The sequence below is a fragment of the Cinclus cinclus genome, chromosome 4 (genome assembly GCF_963662255.1).
Source record: "Cinclus cinclus chromosome 4, bCinCin1.1, whole genome shotgun sequence".
Lineage (NCBI taxonomy): Eukaryota > Metazoa > Chordata > Aves > Passeriformes > Cinclidae > Cinclus > Cinclus cinclus.
In genome coordinates this window covers 31,924,516-31,941,126 of record NC_085049.1, presented here as the reverse complement: position 1 = coordinate 31,941,126, position 16,611 = coordinate 31,924,516, and the positions used below count along the sequence as shown (strand labels likewise).

Below are 16,611 nucleotides of genomic sequence, written 5' to 3'. Positions count from 1 at the left end.
CTACAGTTCTTATTGAGAATTTCATATATAGGAAATACTGTGAACAGGAGCTGAAGAAAACTGTCTCAAAGACTATTAATTTGTTGGTTTTTTTACTATCCTCTGGAATTGTTCTTTCCTTCTATCTCCATTTTATGCTGATTTTTTGTTTCCAGTTCTTAACATTCACTGTACACTTTGCATAACACTTGAATTAAACTCTTATTTGGATTTTTTTTTTCTCTTCTCCATTCAATAAAATTTTTTTGCAGTGGTCCCATTGCACCTGAAGAACTTGAACATACATTTGCTTAATTTTTTCACAATTCCATTTAAATATTTGGCCTTGCCAAATCCCAGCTCCTGCCAGTCTTGGCCAAAAAGTGACCTAATATGCATAAATCCTCGTGATCTAAAACACTGTGGTATTGAAAAGCTAAGCACTCACCCCTGTTAAGACAATAAACTCTCTTCCTTCTGTTGCAAACAACAGCTTGTATCCTCTGGACACCACTGTCCTTCTTACAATCCCACTTCCTGCTGCTCAGTAGCCAAAGGATTAGCATTAAGCTAAGCATTTCAAAGCCTTGTCTGTAAATCCCTGGATCCCGTAACTGCAAAAGCTGATGAGAAAGTTCAATCACTACTGAACAGCAGGTCACCTACCAGGAATGCTTCCTTGTTTCTGCAGTATGTTATTTATTTACATTCTGTCTTTCCAGCTAGAGTTTCAAGAGTATGACATGTCCAAGTGCCTAAACTCAACTCAATTTGGAACGACTTCCAGAGTCCTTAAGTTTTAAATTCCCCTAAAACACAGACTTCAAGGAGCCAAATTATACAGGCACCCCTAAAAACACTATTCCAAATCAATTTTTTTCCCGAAAATAACTTTTTTCTTTTAAATTACAATTTTATCACTTTTTTTTTTGCACTTATCCCTGTAATTGGAGCAATTAATAGGTTCATGTTCCTTTATTGGTCTTGTATAGCTGTATTATTTTCCCTCACAGCTCCTCCTTTTATATTCAGATATTGTCCTCTCTTGATGATGTTGCTGTGTGTGATGTACTCCACGCTCCATGCATATTTTGCCTTTCTAGTAGGAAGGTGATGTTTTGATTCAATTCTCCTATATGCTGGAATGTACGTGGAGGAAGAAAGATGTGAAACCAGCAAGACATGCTGAGAGTTTTCACTGGATCCTAGTGTACCAGTATCGACCCAATCTCCTACTGGTTCAGATTTTGAGTTCATTAAATACACACTTCAGTAATTAAAAAAGTATTGCAGTACACATTTAATCGTTTATTAATGTTTTAGAAACTGAAATCACACATCTGGTTAAGAAACTGACCAAAGGAAGTAAGACTCTTATTTGTAATTAAGAAAATTTTAAGTAATGGCTAGAAGTCATTGCTGCCCGAGAGGCTCATCTTTCAGAAGCCAGAGCCTGCTGGTGCTGCACATTCTGGACACGACACACTCAGGATTTCACCCACCAGTCACACACTCACAGCTCTCAGCACTGACCAGGACAGGTAACTAAGGCTCATGTCCCACCTTAGTGACTTCCACTGATCCATACAAAAGCTACCAATGAGAGCCATTTTCTTCTCTCTGCCAATGAGAGTCTGTCCAGTAATTCCTTCCTATACAGTGATCTTTAGTATGAATATATATATATAATTATTTCTATGCATTATATTTAGAAGAAGAATTAAACATGTGCATTTTAATCCAACAAACTACACATTCATTTGGAGCATTGTGTTGGATGAAGGCTACTGATGACGAAGTTCTCACAGTTATGACATAGAAATTAAAGGTCAACTACAAGAAAAAGTCATTATTTGTAAAAATCTTTATTAAACACTTTAATAAAATATTCAATCATAAAAAAATGTGATACATATGGAGAGTTTTTAGGCAGGGATCTCAGACAAGGCATGTAGGGAAATTGATTTATTTTACACTGAAGCTCAACACATCTTTTTATTTATTACTTTACGAAGACTTATTTAGAAAAAAATGGACAATATCAGTATCTTTCAGAGTTGTTAACAAAAATCAAAAAACAGAAATTCACATTTCTATACCCTATATAATAGAAGAGCAAAGAAGATTGCCTTCAATTTAACTTCTAACTTGTGAAAACACTGGAGTATGGCCAGTGTCTGAAGTTTTATAATATTCATCTGCTGCAACTATTTTTTGTTGATGCTTGTATGCAAAAATTAAAAAAACCCCACCACTTTCTTAAGTTAGTAGACTCTTTGATAAGCTGCTGCTTCAATTCCATTTTTTTTTTCTTTTAGAAATTTTTAAAGGAGATAAGCACTCACTACTTTTAATATTGGTTGTCCCTATACACTGATCAACAAAGAACAATAGTCTGGCTTATGACATATAAACCCAGTATAACTTTTTACAGTACAAGAAAATTACCAGAGGATATTTGATGAAATTTTAAGATAAATGGCATGATCTATTAAACGGCCCTCAAAAACAACAAAAAAAAATGTCATCTACTACCAAAGTAATAATTTACTTACAAATATTCCATCTTGCTTCTGAAATTCTTTAAAAACAGCTGCTGTAAATACTAAGTAATTTTTCTCTGATGGAAAGCATTTGATTTGACAGGGATTTCTACATTAATTATCCTTACAGAAACATGTCCTGAACTTATCCTAGGGACTTCTAGAATGCAAAGTAAAACCACCACATAGTCTTCTAGTCCAGCAGAATTTTCAGTGCAGGATAGCACCAGACCAGTTCTGCATCTCTAAATTTAGGCACATTATGTAAGATGGAAAAGGCAGATCCAGCCTTTGAAAACACAGACCCAGCTAATAAACTTTGCTATGCTAACAACTTTGGTACCCAGCAAGGCCACCTCAGAATCATTACCATCTACCAAATGTCAATGTTCATTTTACAATTTTACACTACCTTACTTTCATGGCTTGACTTTAATTTTAGTGATAATCACTACGTGGTCATGTTCATAACCCCATCAGAATCTACAGTAACTGGTACACATAGCAGTTACCTGAGTGTTACTAACAGGAGGAGTTTGTCCAAATGTACCTATTAGTACCAAATCAAAGAAGTCTGTAAAAGCCAACCTCCTTGCCAAACTGAGAACAGTAATATTGTCTTGCACAAAGTAGGCTGAATTTACTGAAGAGCTCTTTCTCTCTGCCTCTGTTGACTCAATTTAATACAAAAATGAACACACAGCATCATCCTGACTACATTTTTCTGAGGAAAATTCACTAATTTAGAGTACCTCAGTAACCTGCCTACCTAGAGTAGCCTTTTTGAAGGATAGATGGCTTTCATCAACCTTAATCAGGCAGCTTCCAGTGAAAAGCTCAGCACCTCCACCTGCCCTTAGATCAAAAACTTGTGTGCCAGAAAAACAGCAAACATATCCAAGTATAATTCCCATTCCCATTCATACATAAACTAAGAATTCATAAAAACAGGTTGAATTCCTAAGAAAGGAACAAAGATTTTTTTTTTTTAAATACAGTCTCTGATCCCAGCCCTCCACAGAAACTGATTCTTACTGGATTACTTCCAATTATCAACACATGACTATACAACATCTTCAGCAACTGTAGTGTCAAAAATTTGGTAATAAACTTGATTTTTCATTGCATCTCTGATATTATAGGACCTGATGAAGCATTCCAGCCACGGCAAGTCACCTATCAACAAAATTCAAATTACTATTCAACACTCATTTCTAATTTTTATAGGAGGCAAGTATAACTTGAGCAAGATCTTAACTAGGATAGATATCTAAATGTATACAATAGTTAATAATAAGAAAAATGAATTAGCTTTGAAATTCCAATTGGTATAAGCTTTTAAGTTTCCCACAAGATCTGAAATGTTGTTCAGTGACAGTCTTTCAAGACTTGTCCTCCCTGCACCAGCACTCCATAAAACACTTGGACCCAGTAGTCGTGCCACAGTATAAAATACATATATGTAAAGAATTTCCAATAATAAAATTCATCTCCATGTGTTTCAGTGAGACAATTTCACTGATGTCAAAAGGAAAATCCTTTACAGTGTTTATTACAGGAGAACTTTATGGCAAAGACTCCAGGGTGATTGCAGTCGTCACTGACAGCCATGTACTTGGAGTATGCTCTGGAGGTTGGAGATGTATTGCACATCATCTACCTTGGACATGTGTAGCTTAGGCAGAGCTACTTTCTGCCACAATACATACACTACACAAAAATCTCTTTGAATGTATTTGGATTAAGCAGTTGCTCAATTTCCACAGATATTTCCCACAACAAGGCATGCTCTAAGTCAGCATGTGCAATCAAAAGCAGGTTATCACCCAAATCATACGCTGCATTTGCTTTCTGTTTTCCCTAACATGCTGTGACATGCAGTATGAGGATGTGCTGGTTAACCTTCATATAAGTACAGATGGCATGTTAGTGCCTGCACAGGCATGACTGTATTCACACACCACTGCATGCTACATGAGAATTTACTGATTAATTTATTTTCTTTTTCAAAGGTAGAGTTAATGTGATAGCATGTTTCAGAACAAATTAATATGAACTCTGCTTTCGGGTGCCAACATTTTGCTGTATTGAGTTTTGCCTGTGGATAAGTTCAATTCTAAGACTTTGCATATGGAATAGCAGATTGGAAGACCCCTTCCCTTCCCTTCCCTTCCCTTCCCTTCCCTTCCCTTCCCTTCCCTTCCCTTCCCTTCCCTTCCCTTCCCTTCCCCCTTTTAAAATAAACAGCAAGCTGACCTAATTTTCTTCCTGGAGGACAGAGCGTATTCATGGTCATCTGCATCTTTTGCTGAAGAAAATTATTAGTTAAGATTTCAGAGGCAGGAATTTGGAAGAACTTCTCCTGAAATAGATAAAAGAATATGAGGTGCTGAAAGAAGTGTAGGAAATCATCAGCCAGAACCTTAAATACATGTTCTTTTAAGAACTTAAATAAGGTAAAACAACAGAAGAATAGTATTATTTCAGAAAAACTGTCTGGATACAGAAAAAAGAAAACCAAACTGTCTGAAAAAAATGAACAGTCTGTATTTCAGTACCCCTGAATATTTAGGGACTACAGCCACCCAGAAAGCACTTACATTGGTCTCTATACAAAACTGGCAGATATTTCTCATTAAACCTCCATAACCAGACAATGTTATGGCCAGAGAGGATGGTCAGTTCCCCCTCAATAGTCCCTCCCATCTTGAGAGGAACAAATTAATTTGAAAACAAGGAGCACTGCAACCTGGCTTTGTACCTGTGGAACTCTCTTAGTGAGTTTCATTTTTTGGCAGTTTTAGAAACTATGGAGAAAAGGCTTATACTGTATGGTACATGTCTGAATGAAGACAGAAAATAATAAATGGAATGTTAAAATGTTAAATAAAAATATCCTGTGAATTATTAAACCACATACAGTAAGCATGACTGAAAAAAACTTCAAGTTTATTCTTTCCAAGTTTGCTATCCAGTTTTGGATCTCTAAAGGCTCATCATCTTATAACTTCTCTGAGTGAGCTAAAATTTTTGTAAGTTCTCATTTTGTTAAAAAATACAAAATAATCTGCCTCTGTATAATTTTTATATAACGTGTAATGGCAATGATCAGCAGTTAGCAGACCACCCAACAGCAAAAATGACACAGGTAACTTTCTCTTCTCTTGCTTCAGTCTTCTTCTGACTACAGAAATTTTTCTTTTTTTCCTTCACTGACTTTTCCTGTAAGGAGGGGAGGAAAGAAAAGCACTATGTTCCTATGGAAGTGCAACTGGAAGCTAATGTAAAGCTGCACTTCAAAGCAGCCCAGTTCCTTCTCAGGTGGTGCTAAAGGACTGGAGTTTAGGCTTGGAAACTCTTGGCTTGTCTTTGAAGTACCACCAGCAGGAATGCGAGCAGCTGGCACTTCAGAAGAAACTGTGGATATTTTCCTGCAGCTAAACTGTAGTACTGAGCAGTATCTGAAAAGACAGTGAGCCACCCTGAAGGAAAAAATTTTTGGAATTCTGCATCAAGAGATGGTTTAAATTTTTCCTCCCACCTTCCCTTTTTTGCAGTATAGTTACTTCATACAAAAAGGAAAAAAGACAACAGAAGGAAAAGATGACAGGCTGAAATGGGGATTGTATTCTTTGATCTCCTTTGCTGTTAAAACACCATTTATTTTAAGAAAAAACACATTTTCTTCTGATTTTATTTTTACTTACAGCCTTAAAATTAAACAAGGAAGAATATTCTCTTTAAAGTCCCATCCAAAATAATTTAATATAATGGGAGAAAAATGTGTAGATATATACATATTAAGCAACACTGCTGTGCAGAAAAAAAACCCCACTAAATTCTTTTTCCATTTCATTTTGTCACACCCACATGACTGTGACAGGAAAAGCATCATGTTTTCAGTGTCTCAGGTAGCAGGAACACTCTTAAGTTGCTTCAGAGAAAACTGAAGATAGGTTAATTTGAAGATTAATAAAGTAGTTGAATAAACTGTTTCTGAAATTGAAGATAAATATCTGTACAGATATAGCTGCCTAGGGAAAGAGGGCCTCCTTACCTCATGATTATTTGAAACAAAAAAATCAAGCATTACTGAATGGAGAGATTATACTGAGATTTAAAAAAAGAGGTAATGAGATTTTAAACTGATGCAGAAGTTAGCTGCATAAATCCTGAAACATTACTATCATTCACACAGCACTCAGGCTGCATAATTTAACACTGCCAATAAAAGACAAATTCAACCATATGAATATATAAAAGTTTATGGAAATACCAAATTATCTATAGTCACGCTTCAGTTTTGTCTTTATGCTTTAATATTATATACTCTGTACAGTATTAACAAACTTATAGCATGGTAATTATTCCCACAAAACACTGCAGGTAACATAGAATGAATATTTGTGCACATACATTTGCCATTTTAGAAACAAATACTACTGAAACTCACAACATCTGTAGAGTCTATCCTAACTTAAGATTTACTTACATAATCAAAAAGGTATGCATTTAGTGCTCCTGTTTCATCAACCAGTGTAAACTTCATAATAAAAACATACTGGAGCAATTCAATACCTAAAACTGAAGAAAAGAAAAATTGATATTTCTCTGAGAGAATATGCAAGGCAAACTATAACAATTCGAGCTGACACTATCCTTCTTGTAATAGTAACTGACTTTGAATACTGTCATTAGAAGCATAAATTAAAAGACCAAAACATAGAGGCTCTGATGTCTGACAAAGGTGTCATTAATCTCTTGAGATCCCACTGCAATTCACATAGAAACACTTAAACAGATGAGCCTATAAAACCACATAAAGATTTTTAAGTACTTATTCCCATGCTAGTAAACAAAAAGCTAGTATTTGCTTCGATCTTAGATCCCACTTCAGTAGGATCCTGCTACTCCTGTGTTCTTCCATCCACAGAAAATTAAAGAAGTGCTCTTAATTCAGTGGTAATAAGAGTTCCACCTGAAAACTATCTTCTGAGGAAAACAGTTTATTTGATATGATGTAGTAAAAGCTACCAGGCTTATTCAGAAAAAGACTTTGCTGGCAGTTCTGAAAGTATTCAGTGTCTGCAAATGACTACAGTCACTCTCTCACTGGCAGCAGTAACTGATAAGCTGCAAACATAAAAGAACTGAAACAGACAAAGTTACTACAGCTCTGCATCAGTCTTTTCTGTGTACACCCACTAAAACTGGTAGTCATTTTATGTTCAACTGATCTGATATACTTGCAGGTTTATAACTTAGCCTGAAAATACAACTGATAGAAGAATAATATACATAATACAGCACAGCTATCAGGAAGCATTAATTAACATTGTTTTCATTTTGAGAGTTAAATTCCTATCACTGCCACTTATATATTACCTTACAGTTGTTATATAGGATACAATTACAAAAGTTTATTTAAGAAAGTCACTGTACTGCTCAAATAGTTTTCTTCTAGAAAGTGTTTACCAAACTTATATACTGCTAGATATTCCAACTTAATATGTTATAATGTTCTTTTTCCTTAATGCTTTGTAAAGTTTTAAGCTCCATTTCCATAATTTTAACATGTTACTGCATACAGTAACACAAGGAACACATGAAGTACAGAATACACATAACTGTTGTAGCATAATTCCTTTCATTTCAATATCACTTCTTGTAGACTCTCTGAAACATGAAGTTTACAGAAGATAAAAGTCTAACTTGTATGAGTCATTAAATAAGACTGTCTTTAGTTCAGGTCAGAAAAACAGTATCTGCGAAAGGAAAAGCAAGATTAATTTCTGGGACTGCAAGTATGTACAATTTAAAAGTAACATCTACAAACAAAAAATCATGACATCTGTACTATCATAAGTGTTACTACTGATACCAGTGACAGAAGAAACTAGTCAACATATAAAGTCCTTTAATTCACACTGTAATAGTTTCAGAAGTAAATATGTTATTTAAACTGGTAAAAGGTGAATGAATTTGACAGCACCATATTCAACATGACCATAATTACATGCTTTCTGTACAAAACTGCCATGCAGAACTGCAAATCAAACTCTTTCACATCAACACTTCAGAATCAAAAAGTATTCCAGGACAGTATCATGTCAGCTGACCTTGTGCTATTTCAGTTGGTTCCCATGATGGTTGCTGTTCTGCTGCAATGGAACTTAGATTCTTCATAGGCTTTGGAGCTGAACACTGCTTGCATCTAGCATTTAAAACAAGATATTGAGACTAGGTAAACACTGTACTAGTACATTTGCAATAAAAGTGTTCTGCACAGAAAAAAAAACAAAACTGATTTTCTTACACAATAGAAGTGCAGAAATATTTCTACTGCTCTCTGAAGTAACTGTTTTACCAGCTTTAGAGCACAACAAAACCCTTAATGCTGTTTTTGAACTATCCATGAGGAGAAACGAATCCATAAAAGACCACTTCAGTGATTAAACAGAAACAAAACTGTGTATCAAGGCTGAGAGAGCTGGGGTTGTTCAGCCTGGAAAGCAGGGCTCTGGGCAGACCCTACTGTGGCCTCTCAGTATATAAAAGGGGCTTCTAAGAAAAAGAGACTTTTAACCATGGCCTGTAGTGAAGAACAAAAAGCAATGCTTTTAAACTGAAAGAGGGTAGATGCAGATTGAGCAGAAAGAAGAAACACTTCACAAAGAGTTGAGGCACTGGAACAGGCTGTCCAGAAACACTCCCTATACCTGAAAGTGCTCAAGATGAGACTGGATGGAGCCAGCACCCTGGTGTAGTGCAAGGTGTCTGTGCCCAAGGCAGGAGGTTGGATTAGATGATCATGAGAGGTCCCTTTCAACCCAAACCATCTATGATTCTAAGATCACTACACTGCCAAACACATGTTCATATGCCACCACTTCTCACTTTGGAAAAGTAGGAATGAATCTGAACTTGCAGCACACTCTAAACCCATTACACAGTTAGAGGAGAAATTTGGCTTTGCCTATGCTGAGAATATTAACTAAGAGCTGTTAAAAATCTATTTTATTACTGGTGTATTTACACCAATTATTATGAATTTTACACATTACATAGTAAGCTAATACTGCAAGTGGATGGAAATATTGAAGAACTGATTTCAGAGCTGCTCCCATTTGCCTGAAGAAATGAAATTACAGCACAAAACTATTTGTTCCAAATTAAGCTTCTGTACTGGTATATTACAGTTAGCACCTGAAAAAAAAATTACTATCTTTCAGAATTATATGCAAAGCATGTCATAAAAATCAGTAAAACTACTTCTGCTTAAGTGATATAAAGTCAAAATCACTTTTTTCCTTTAAAAAATCCACTCCAACTCCAGTAAGAACTTAACTGTGAATTTTTCTTTTTATATGCAGTGTGTCTGTGCTTATTTTTATATATAAATGAATATGCATGCAAATACACACACATATAATTCATTCTACCATACAGAATCTTTTCTGGACTTTGCTGAGTATATGCCACAGATAAAAATGTGCATGAAACATAGCTCTGAAATGTCAGTATACTTGTGAGGATCCTTCCTAAATATCCTATAAGCAATCATGGAATATCTCAAACCATTTACTTTCACAGTCCAACCATTTGAAAAGAGAACAATGTCTGAAGGTGTGTGTAGCTGGGGAAATACATGGATTATGAAAGTGCAAGCAGAAACACTTTGTATTGGTGAAGATCCTGTCCCAGTAGGTGTACCCCTATAGAGCCTTTATTTAAAAAAAGCTGTAGACAGCAATATCTGAAAAGGTCAAAACTATATATGACAGAGAGAAACAATTACCTGTATTCATTTTATGGACGTCCCTTATGGGAAACTTTAGCATTCACATGAAACATGGAATATTTCTGCATAGAAATTTTTTTACTGCCTGCAGACCTAGCATAGCACCCCACTGCACTGTGCTCTGCCTGAACTGCTGGGAGAAAGAGCTCAGTAGCTGGCATGGAGGAGACTGGTACTTCTAAGCTCAGTAGCTGCATGCTGCTGGGCACTACTGGAGGAACACACTGCTGACAGGCCTCACTGAGCAGGTACATGGATGGCATTGCATGGGAGATCACACATACCAGACCTAGGTGTGGGTACTGTATTCCACAGCTCTGGAACTGTGGAATTCAGAAACCTGTTGAAGTCATCTCTATAGTGAATGACATCCACTAACAGGTAAGGCACTTCGCAGTGCTGTGGATCACAGTAAGTTGCAAATGGTAAGGAAAGGCTGCTCAAAATCCCTTACTGCTTCCAAACCTCAAGCCTTCCCAACACTGAGAGAATGAGTTGTAGATTGACAGGCTGAGATAATTTTTCAGGTCTCTGTTTAAATATTATCTGTTATATATATATAAATATGTATATATATAAAACACCTCAGCATACAGTTTTAAAAACAACGTATGTTTTGACTTTAGTCTAAGTAAGACCAGAAAATGAAAGATCTGGACTAGAAGACATATTTAGATGTATTTTGTACTGCATGTGTGTTTCCATTTCTGTAGCACACTGCCCTCCCCACACACCACAGACAAGACTGAAACTGGAGTGCTGTGTAATTAGGGCTAAAGATTTACAGATCAAGAGCCAAACTACAAAGTCCTTTGATACCCGGTACCAAATGATATGGCATTTCATCCCTGATGTCAGTACTGTGGATCATGCTATGTACTTTACACAGAACCTTTGTGTAAGTTATCCCTTCAAGCACTGCAGTCTGAATTACAGTAGAAAATGCTACCTATTACTGCAACTAGTGAAATGTCAACAAATACTTTTAACCTACCCATAATATTTTACGTTCCCTTGTAGGAGAAAAGGAGCTGAAAGATCTAACAATTCAAGATCATCTTCTGTGGATCTCACAGGAATAACACACTTAAATCTTTTTGCAAGCTTCCAGATTTCTTTCAGTGTTCCACCTATTAAAAAGCAAAAAAATCACGGTTTCTTAAACAGAAGTCAGAAATAAACTGAACAATTTAGATTTCTCAGCTGATTTCAGGGCCTTCAATAATAGTTGATATCCATTAACAAAAACTCAAAAATAGCCTAATACCTTCTCACTTTTACTCAATAACAGACTCAATTAAGAAACAAAGAAAGACATTAATCAAAGCAGATGCCTTAGTATCTTCCTCATAGCTAACACTGTAACCAAGAGGTTGCATTTAGTTAACATCACTTTCATATAATTACTCCTATGATTTTACTAGCCATTTTCTTAGGAAAAAAATCAAAGCAACCAAACTGGCCTTTTATATGCACATATCCATACACAGACATACTTAGTTGTTGACACTTTAATATCTGAAAATAAATTTATCAAATTATATAGCTCAGCTGTTCTGGGAAAATGGAGAAGAAACTTCTTTTTTTAAGAAAAAAAAGAGTTTAGATTGAAGTCAGTTGGGAATACATCAGAAATAAAGCAGCCATCAGAACTAATTCATTATAAAAGAAAGCAGAAAACAGAAGGGGTTTTGTCATTGACCTTCACACAAAGGACCACCTGACTTACATTTGCTTATTCACATCACTACTTGAGCACAGTTGAAGACTTTGTTTTGAACTCTGAATGGTGCTATATGCAATTTATTATTTTTATTACATAAATATTCCTCAGTAGTATTCTTGCTAAATATTCTTGTTTAAGGATCAGTGGCTATTTCTCGTTCCTGAGGAAATATGATAAAAAACACACCAAACCAAACTCACACTGAGAGAAGCTCTATTAATCTGAAACAACACTGACATCCAGAGGCTGACGAATTTAATTGGAGGCCTGCATTACCAGAAGCCTTTCAAAACTTTCCACATCAATACTAAAAACTGGCTTGTTTAGAAAACTTGGCTAGTTTTGAAATCAGAACTAAAAAAACAGTAAGCACAGATAGAAAAAAACCCATATTCAGACATTAATTTTAGCATAATCAACCATAAATAATACTGGCATAGTTTTAAAATAGAAGCATCTTACACGACCTTCGCAGACTACCATCTCCTGTCTGTACAACAGTAACTTACAGTTCCAGCTCAGTTTTTCTTTTCTTTGAAGATGTCTTTATGATCATCACTACTTACACTGAATATAACTTCAACGTGTCTCTACTTCACACATACAGAGATTAGACACAGCGCCATAAGAACTGGTGTATTTGCAATTTACCTTCTATCATAAGCAAGGTGTCTTCAGGATGTTGAAGCATTTCATCACGCTTCACAAAATGGATGGCTATTTCCCTCTTTCTCTGGTCTTGTGTAGTCCATGTTACAGATTCATACCAGGCTGTACTGTGCAATTCTGGGTTTGGGGCAGTACCAGCAGAGTCGTGCAAAATTAACTCAAAGTCATCTCCATCTGGAACTTCTTGCCTGAAACCAAACTGAGTAAGTTCTAACAGCTTCTCCTTAGGCTATCTACCAACAAGGATGACAGTACTCCAAATAAATATTACAATTCAGTCATGAGAGTTAAAGTACATACAGGAAAAATATCCTCATTGTTTTATCAGTTTAAACATTAAGAGTTGTCTAGTATATTATGACTTTCCATGTTAATAAAAATGTGAAGTAATAAGCTAACTTAGCTAGGAGCAGAGACAGCCTAGTGGCTACATCCTGCACAAACGAAAATCCATGGAAAACCAAATCTATCAGCTTTATGTGATTTCAGTTGGGCCTTAAAAGGGCCATGAACTGCAAACCACTTCATTAGAATGAAAAGACTACATAAACTTATCTAAGTTTTATGTTTTAGTCTGCTTGACTTTGCATAAACTGAGGGAGAGAAAAGAAGGACACGACTAGAACAGCTTCACAAAAGTACTGTCCAGGGAAAATCTGCAACTCTGTACCACAGAGTTTCTATCCTGTCCTGCTGGAGTGCACCATTTGTGCACTTTCACCTGTCATATATAGAGAAGCAATAGTGTAGGCCATCCAAATTACACAAATGTTACAGAATCAATTAGGTTGTAAAAGGCCTCTGAGAGTGTCCAAAGGAGGGCAACAAAGATGGGGAAGGGCCTTGAGGGGAAGCTGTATGAGGAGCAGCTGAGGTCACTGGGTCTGTTCAGCCTGGAGGAGACTGAGGGGAGACCTCATTGCAGTTACAGCTTCCTCATGAGAGGAAGAGAAGGGCAGGCACTGATGTCTTCTCTGGGGTGACCAGAGACAGGACTCAAGGGAATAGCCTTGAGTTGTGTAATTTCCCTGGTATTTCTGGATCCAGAAAAGATACCTTGTCTGGAAGACGCACTTTAGCCAAAGGATAGTTTATTAATTCATTTGGAGACTACCATATGTCTTTGTATATCCTATTTTAATACAGCAATAAAGAAACAATTAAGATACTTCTATAAAACTATGATATGGAAATAACTACTGCTGCAAATAAGTATTTGCAAATATTTATTTGCAAATAAAGAAAAATTATTGCTTTGAAAGCACTCAAAGGATTCTGTAAATGGAACTCATCTGATGATTCAAAAAGTTCCTATTTATTATTAGTGAGTTTGAAATCTTTGCACAAAATGATATGCATTTGCATTCAGCTCATCTTACTCAAAAAATAGTTGAAAATGCACTGAAACTTTAGGCATCCCAAAACATACAGAGCAATTCTTAGTTACCTAGTTATCTGTGTGAAACACTTACAAAGAGTTGCATTTGGAACAATGAAGTTTAACAGACTGATGGAGCTTTTGGGGTTTGTAAGTTCTCAGCTTTGCTCTAATGCGATACTGTTGAGGAGCTGGGCTGTTTGTTATGGTTTTCAGTTCTGTGTTACTCAAATCCTGATGATCTGTTAATACTGTAAAACAATACACAGAGAGATGAAAAAGCCCCGTGCATACTATTAATGACCATAATATCTGTAATACTGGAAATGGCAATCACAGGTATGCATTTTTCCTAATTTCCAACTTCTCTTTCCTTCCCAGCTGCAGCCTTTGTTTTATCAATACAGCTTGTTATTATGGTCAGTAAGATAAATCACATCAGGAGCATGGTGTACTTCAGGGCACAGAAACACAACATGTAGAAAAACCAAATGAAAGTAGAACACTCAAATATGCTCTATTCCTTAAAAATCCAAAGAAACTCAATACAACATACAGGCATTTATACTCTTGGAATTTATACTCTTAGAATAGCTCTTGCTGTAATAAACTTTAAGATAATATTTCAAAACTACTGTTGTTCTTTAGCAAAATTAAAATTCACCTTAAGGTCAAAATGTTACCTACCTGTAACAGATAACTGCTGACATCTCTGTAAGGGCAATTCAAGATCTAAAATCAAGAAGAATTTCCAAATTATTTTCCTTCCTTCTTTTCTATCATGTGGGCACATACAAACAGGTAGGTGGACAGACAGGTAGATACACACACAAAACCAAAAGCTGAACAAATGAAAATCCCAGTAACTTATGAAAACAATACAACAACAAAAAAAGGCAGCAAAAGTAAGCAGGAGACATACACTGCATATCAAGAATTAATGTATCAGAGGGGAAGTTAGTATATACATTAAATAGGAATGCTTATTGAAGTGAACACTTTCAAGAAGTATACTGTGAATCATCTGCTGACATAAATTGTATTCATCCCCTGCAATCCTTCTGGACAACAACATAAATACATTATTCTAAAACCAATATAGACTGCCTGGTCTCTGCTCTGCACAACCTCTACTACACAGAGAGAGTGCAGTAAGTAAATACAAAATTTTTTCTAAACTTTCAGTTATGGACTGGACATAAAGCATTTATTTATTCTTGACTTTTAGAAATGTCCAATGTTTTTATGTTAATAATGGCTGAGCAACACAGATTTTTAAGATTTTTTAGAAGCAAAGATACAGACTACACGCAACCAGCTTTAGAGTTTAATTCTCTTTTAGTTATCCTGGGCTAAAAATACCTTCCAGAAAATAACATGGGGTCTGTAGAACTGTCTATAAGATATCACTGTTCCATGAAAGTGCACCTTACACCTCTGCCACTGACACAACTTTACACCCAATGGCTTAAGAAGGGGTCCTCAACAGGCAGCTATTTAGTAGCATTTTAGTCCCTGCCCCTGAAGAATCACCCTCTAGAGGGAGGCACTTATGTAACTCCGCTTTGTGATCTAATATAGTATGATTAAGAACACCATCTGTGTTTAAGAATTTATTCACTAACTCCTACGAAAGTATCTTTCAATGTAGTATGAAATGGTTGTGCTGGAAGACAGAAAGAGTAATGTAAATTTCCAGTCTAATAAACTGAAAGAAATCTCCAAGGCTTTGAATGTGAAAGTAGCACTGCACACATAAAAAAGCAGTAACTGTGACCTTATCTTTACCATATATATCTATTTAAGAAAAAAAAATCAGCTTTCAGTTGTTCTTACCTGAAACATTGCCAAAAGTGCTGTCTATGTCCATTGAACACGTGCTTTCCATATTCTGACTGTCTGTCAGATCCACAGATTCTAAGAATCTAAAGATAAATGGCCAAATATTTTATAAGCTAGAGAAATCTTTAATATGTCATCATACACACACAGACACATATATATATGAGGGAAAACACAGAAGCTTACATGAAACCTATTTATCATCAATACACAGGTTTAATGTTCAGACATAAATGTTCCAGCAGAGACATAAAACTCAGCTGAGCCAGAAGTTTCAGGAGAGATATTAATGATGCAGATGAGACACTTTCCAAATCACTTCTGGAACATGAAACACAAAATAGTGCCAGAAGAAATATATACTACTAGAAACAGAATTCCTGATAATGGAATATGGACTTTGGTTACTTAGCCTTTCCCAAAGGCAAAAAAAAAAAAAAAAAAAAAAAAAAAGAGTTCATAACCCTTGGAAGAAGGGGCAGATCACTCAGGAGGATTACAAAGATGTTACACAGGCAGAAAATTAGAAGTGCCAAAATCTAACTAGAACTTGATATGGCTATTGCTGTATGAGACAACAAAAATAGCTTCTCCAAATATATCATAGACAAGAGGAGGGCTAAGGCAAATATCCATCCTTTACTGGATGTGGGGGGAAACAGTAACAAAGGAT

General features: G+C 35.9%; 1 protein-coding gene across 1 annotated transcript in view; it reads right to left on the bottom strand.

Annotated features, from left to right (window-relative positions):
• Positions 1-1,897: 1,897 nt before the first annotated feature.
• Positions 1,898-16,611, bottom strand: part of POT1 (protection of telomeres 1) — a 57,155-nt gene continuing 42,441 nt past the window's right edge. The window contains exons 14-22 of the mRNA XM_062491913.1: positions 15,933-16,021; positions 14,784-14,828; positions 14,191-14,347; positions 12,701-12,906; positions 11,318-11,453; positions 8,642-8,736; positions 7,015-7,106; positions 4,779-4,884; positions 1,898-3,698 (exon numbers count right to left, since the gene is read on the bottom strand). Of these exons, the coding sequence (XP_062347897.1) occupies positions 3,586-3,698; positions 4,779-4,884; positions 7,015-7,106; positions 8,642-8,736; positions 11,318-11,453; positions 12,701-12,906; positions 14,191-14,347; positions 14,784-14,828; positions 15,933-16,021 (1,039 nt within the window). The 3' untranslated portion in view covers positions 1,898-3,585. The remainder of the gene's footprint in view (positions 3,699-4,778; positions 4,885-7,014; positions 7,107-8,641; positions 8,737-11,317; positions 11,454-12,700; positions 12,907-14,190; positions 14,348-14,783; positions 14,829-15,932; positions 16,022-16,611) is intronic.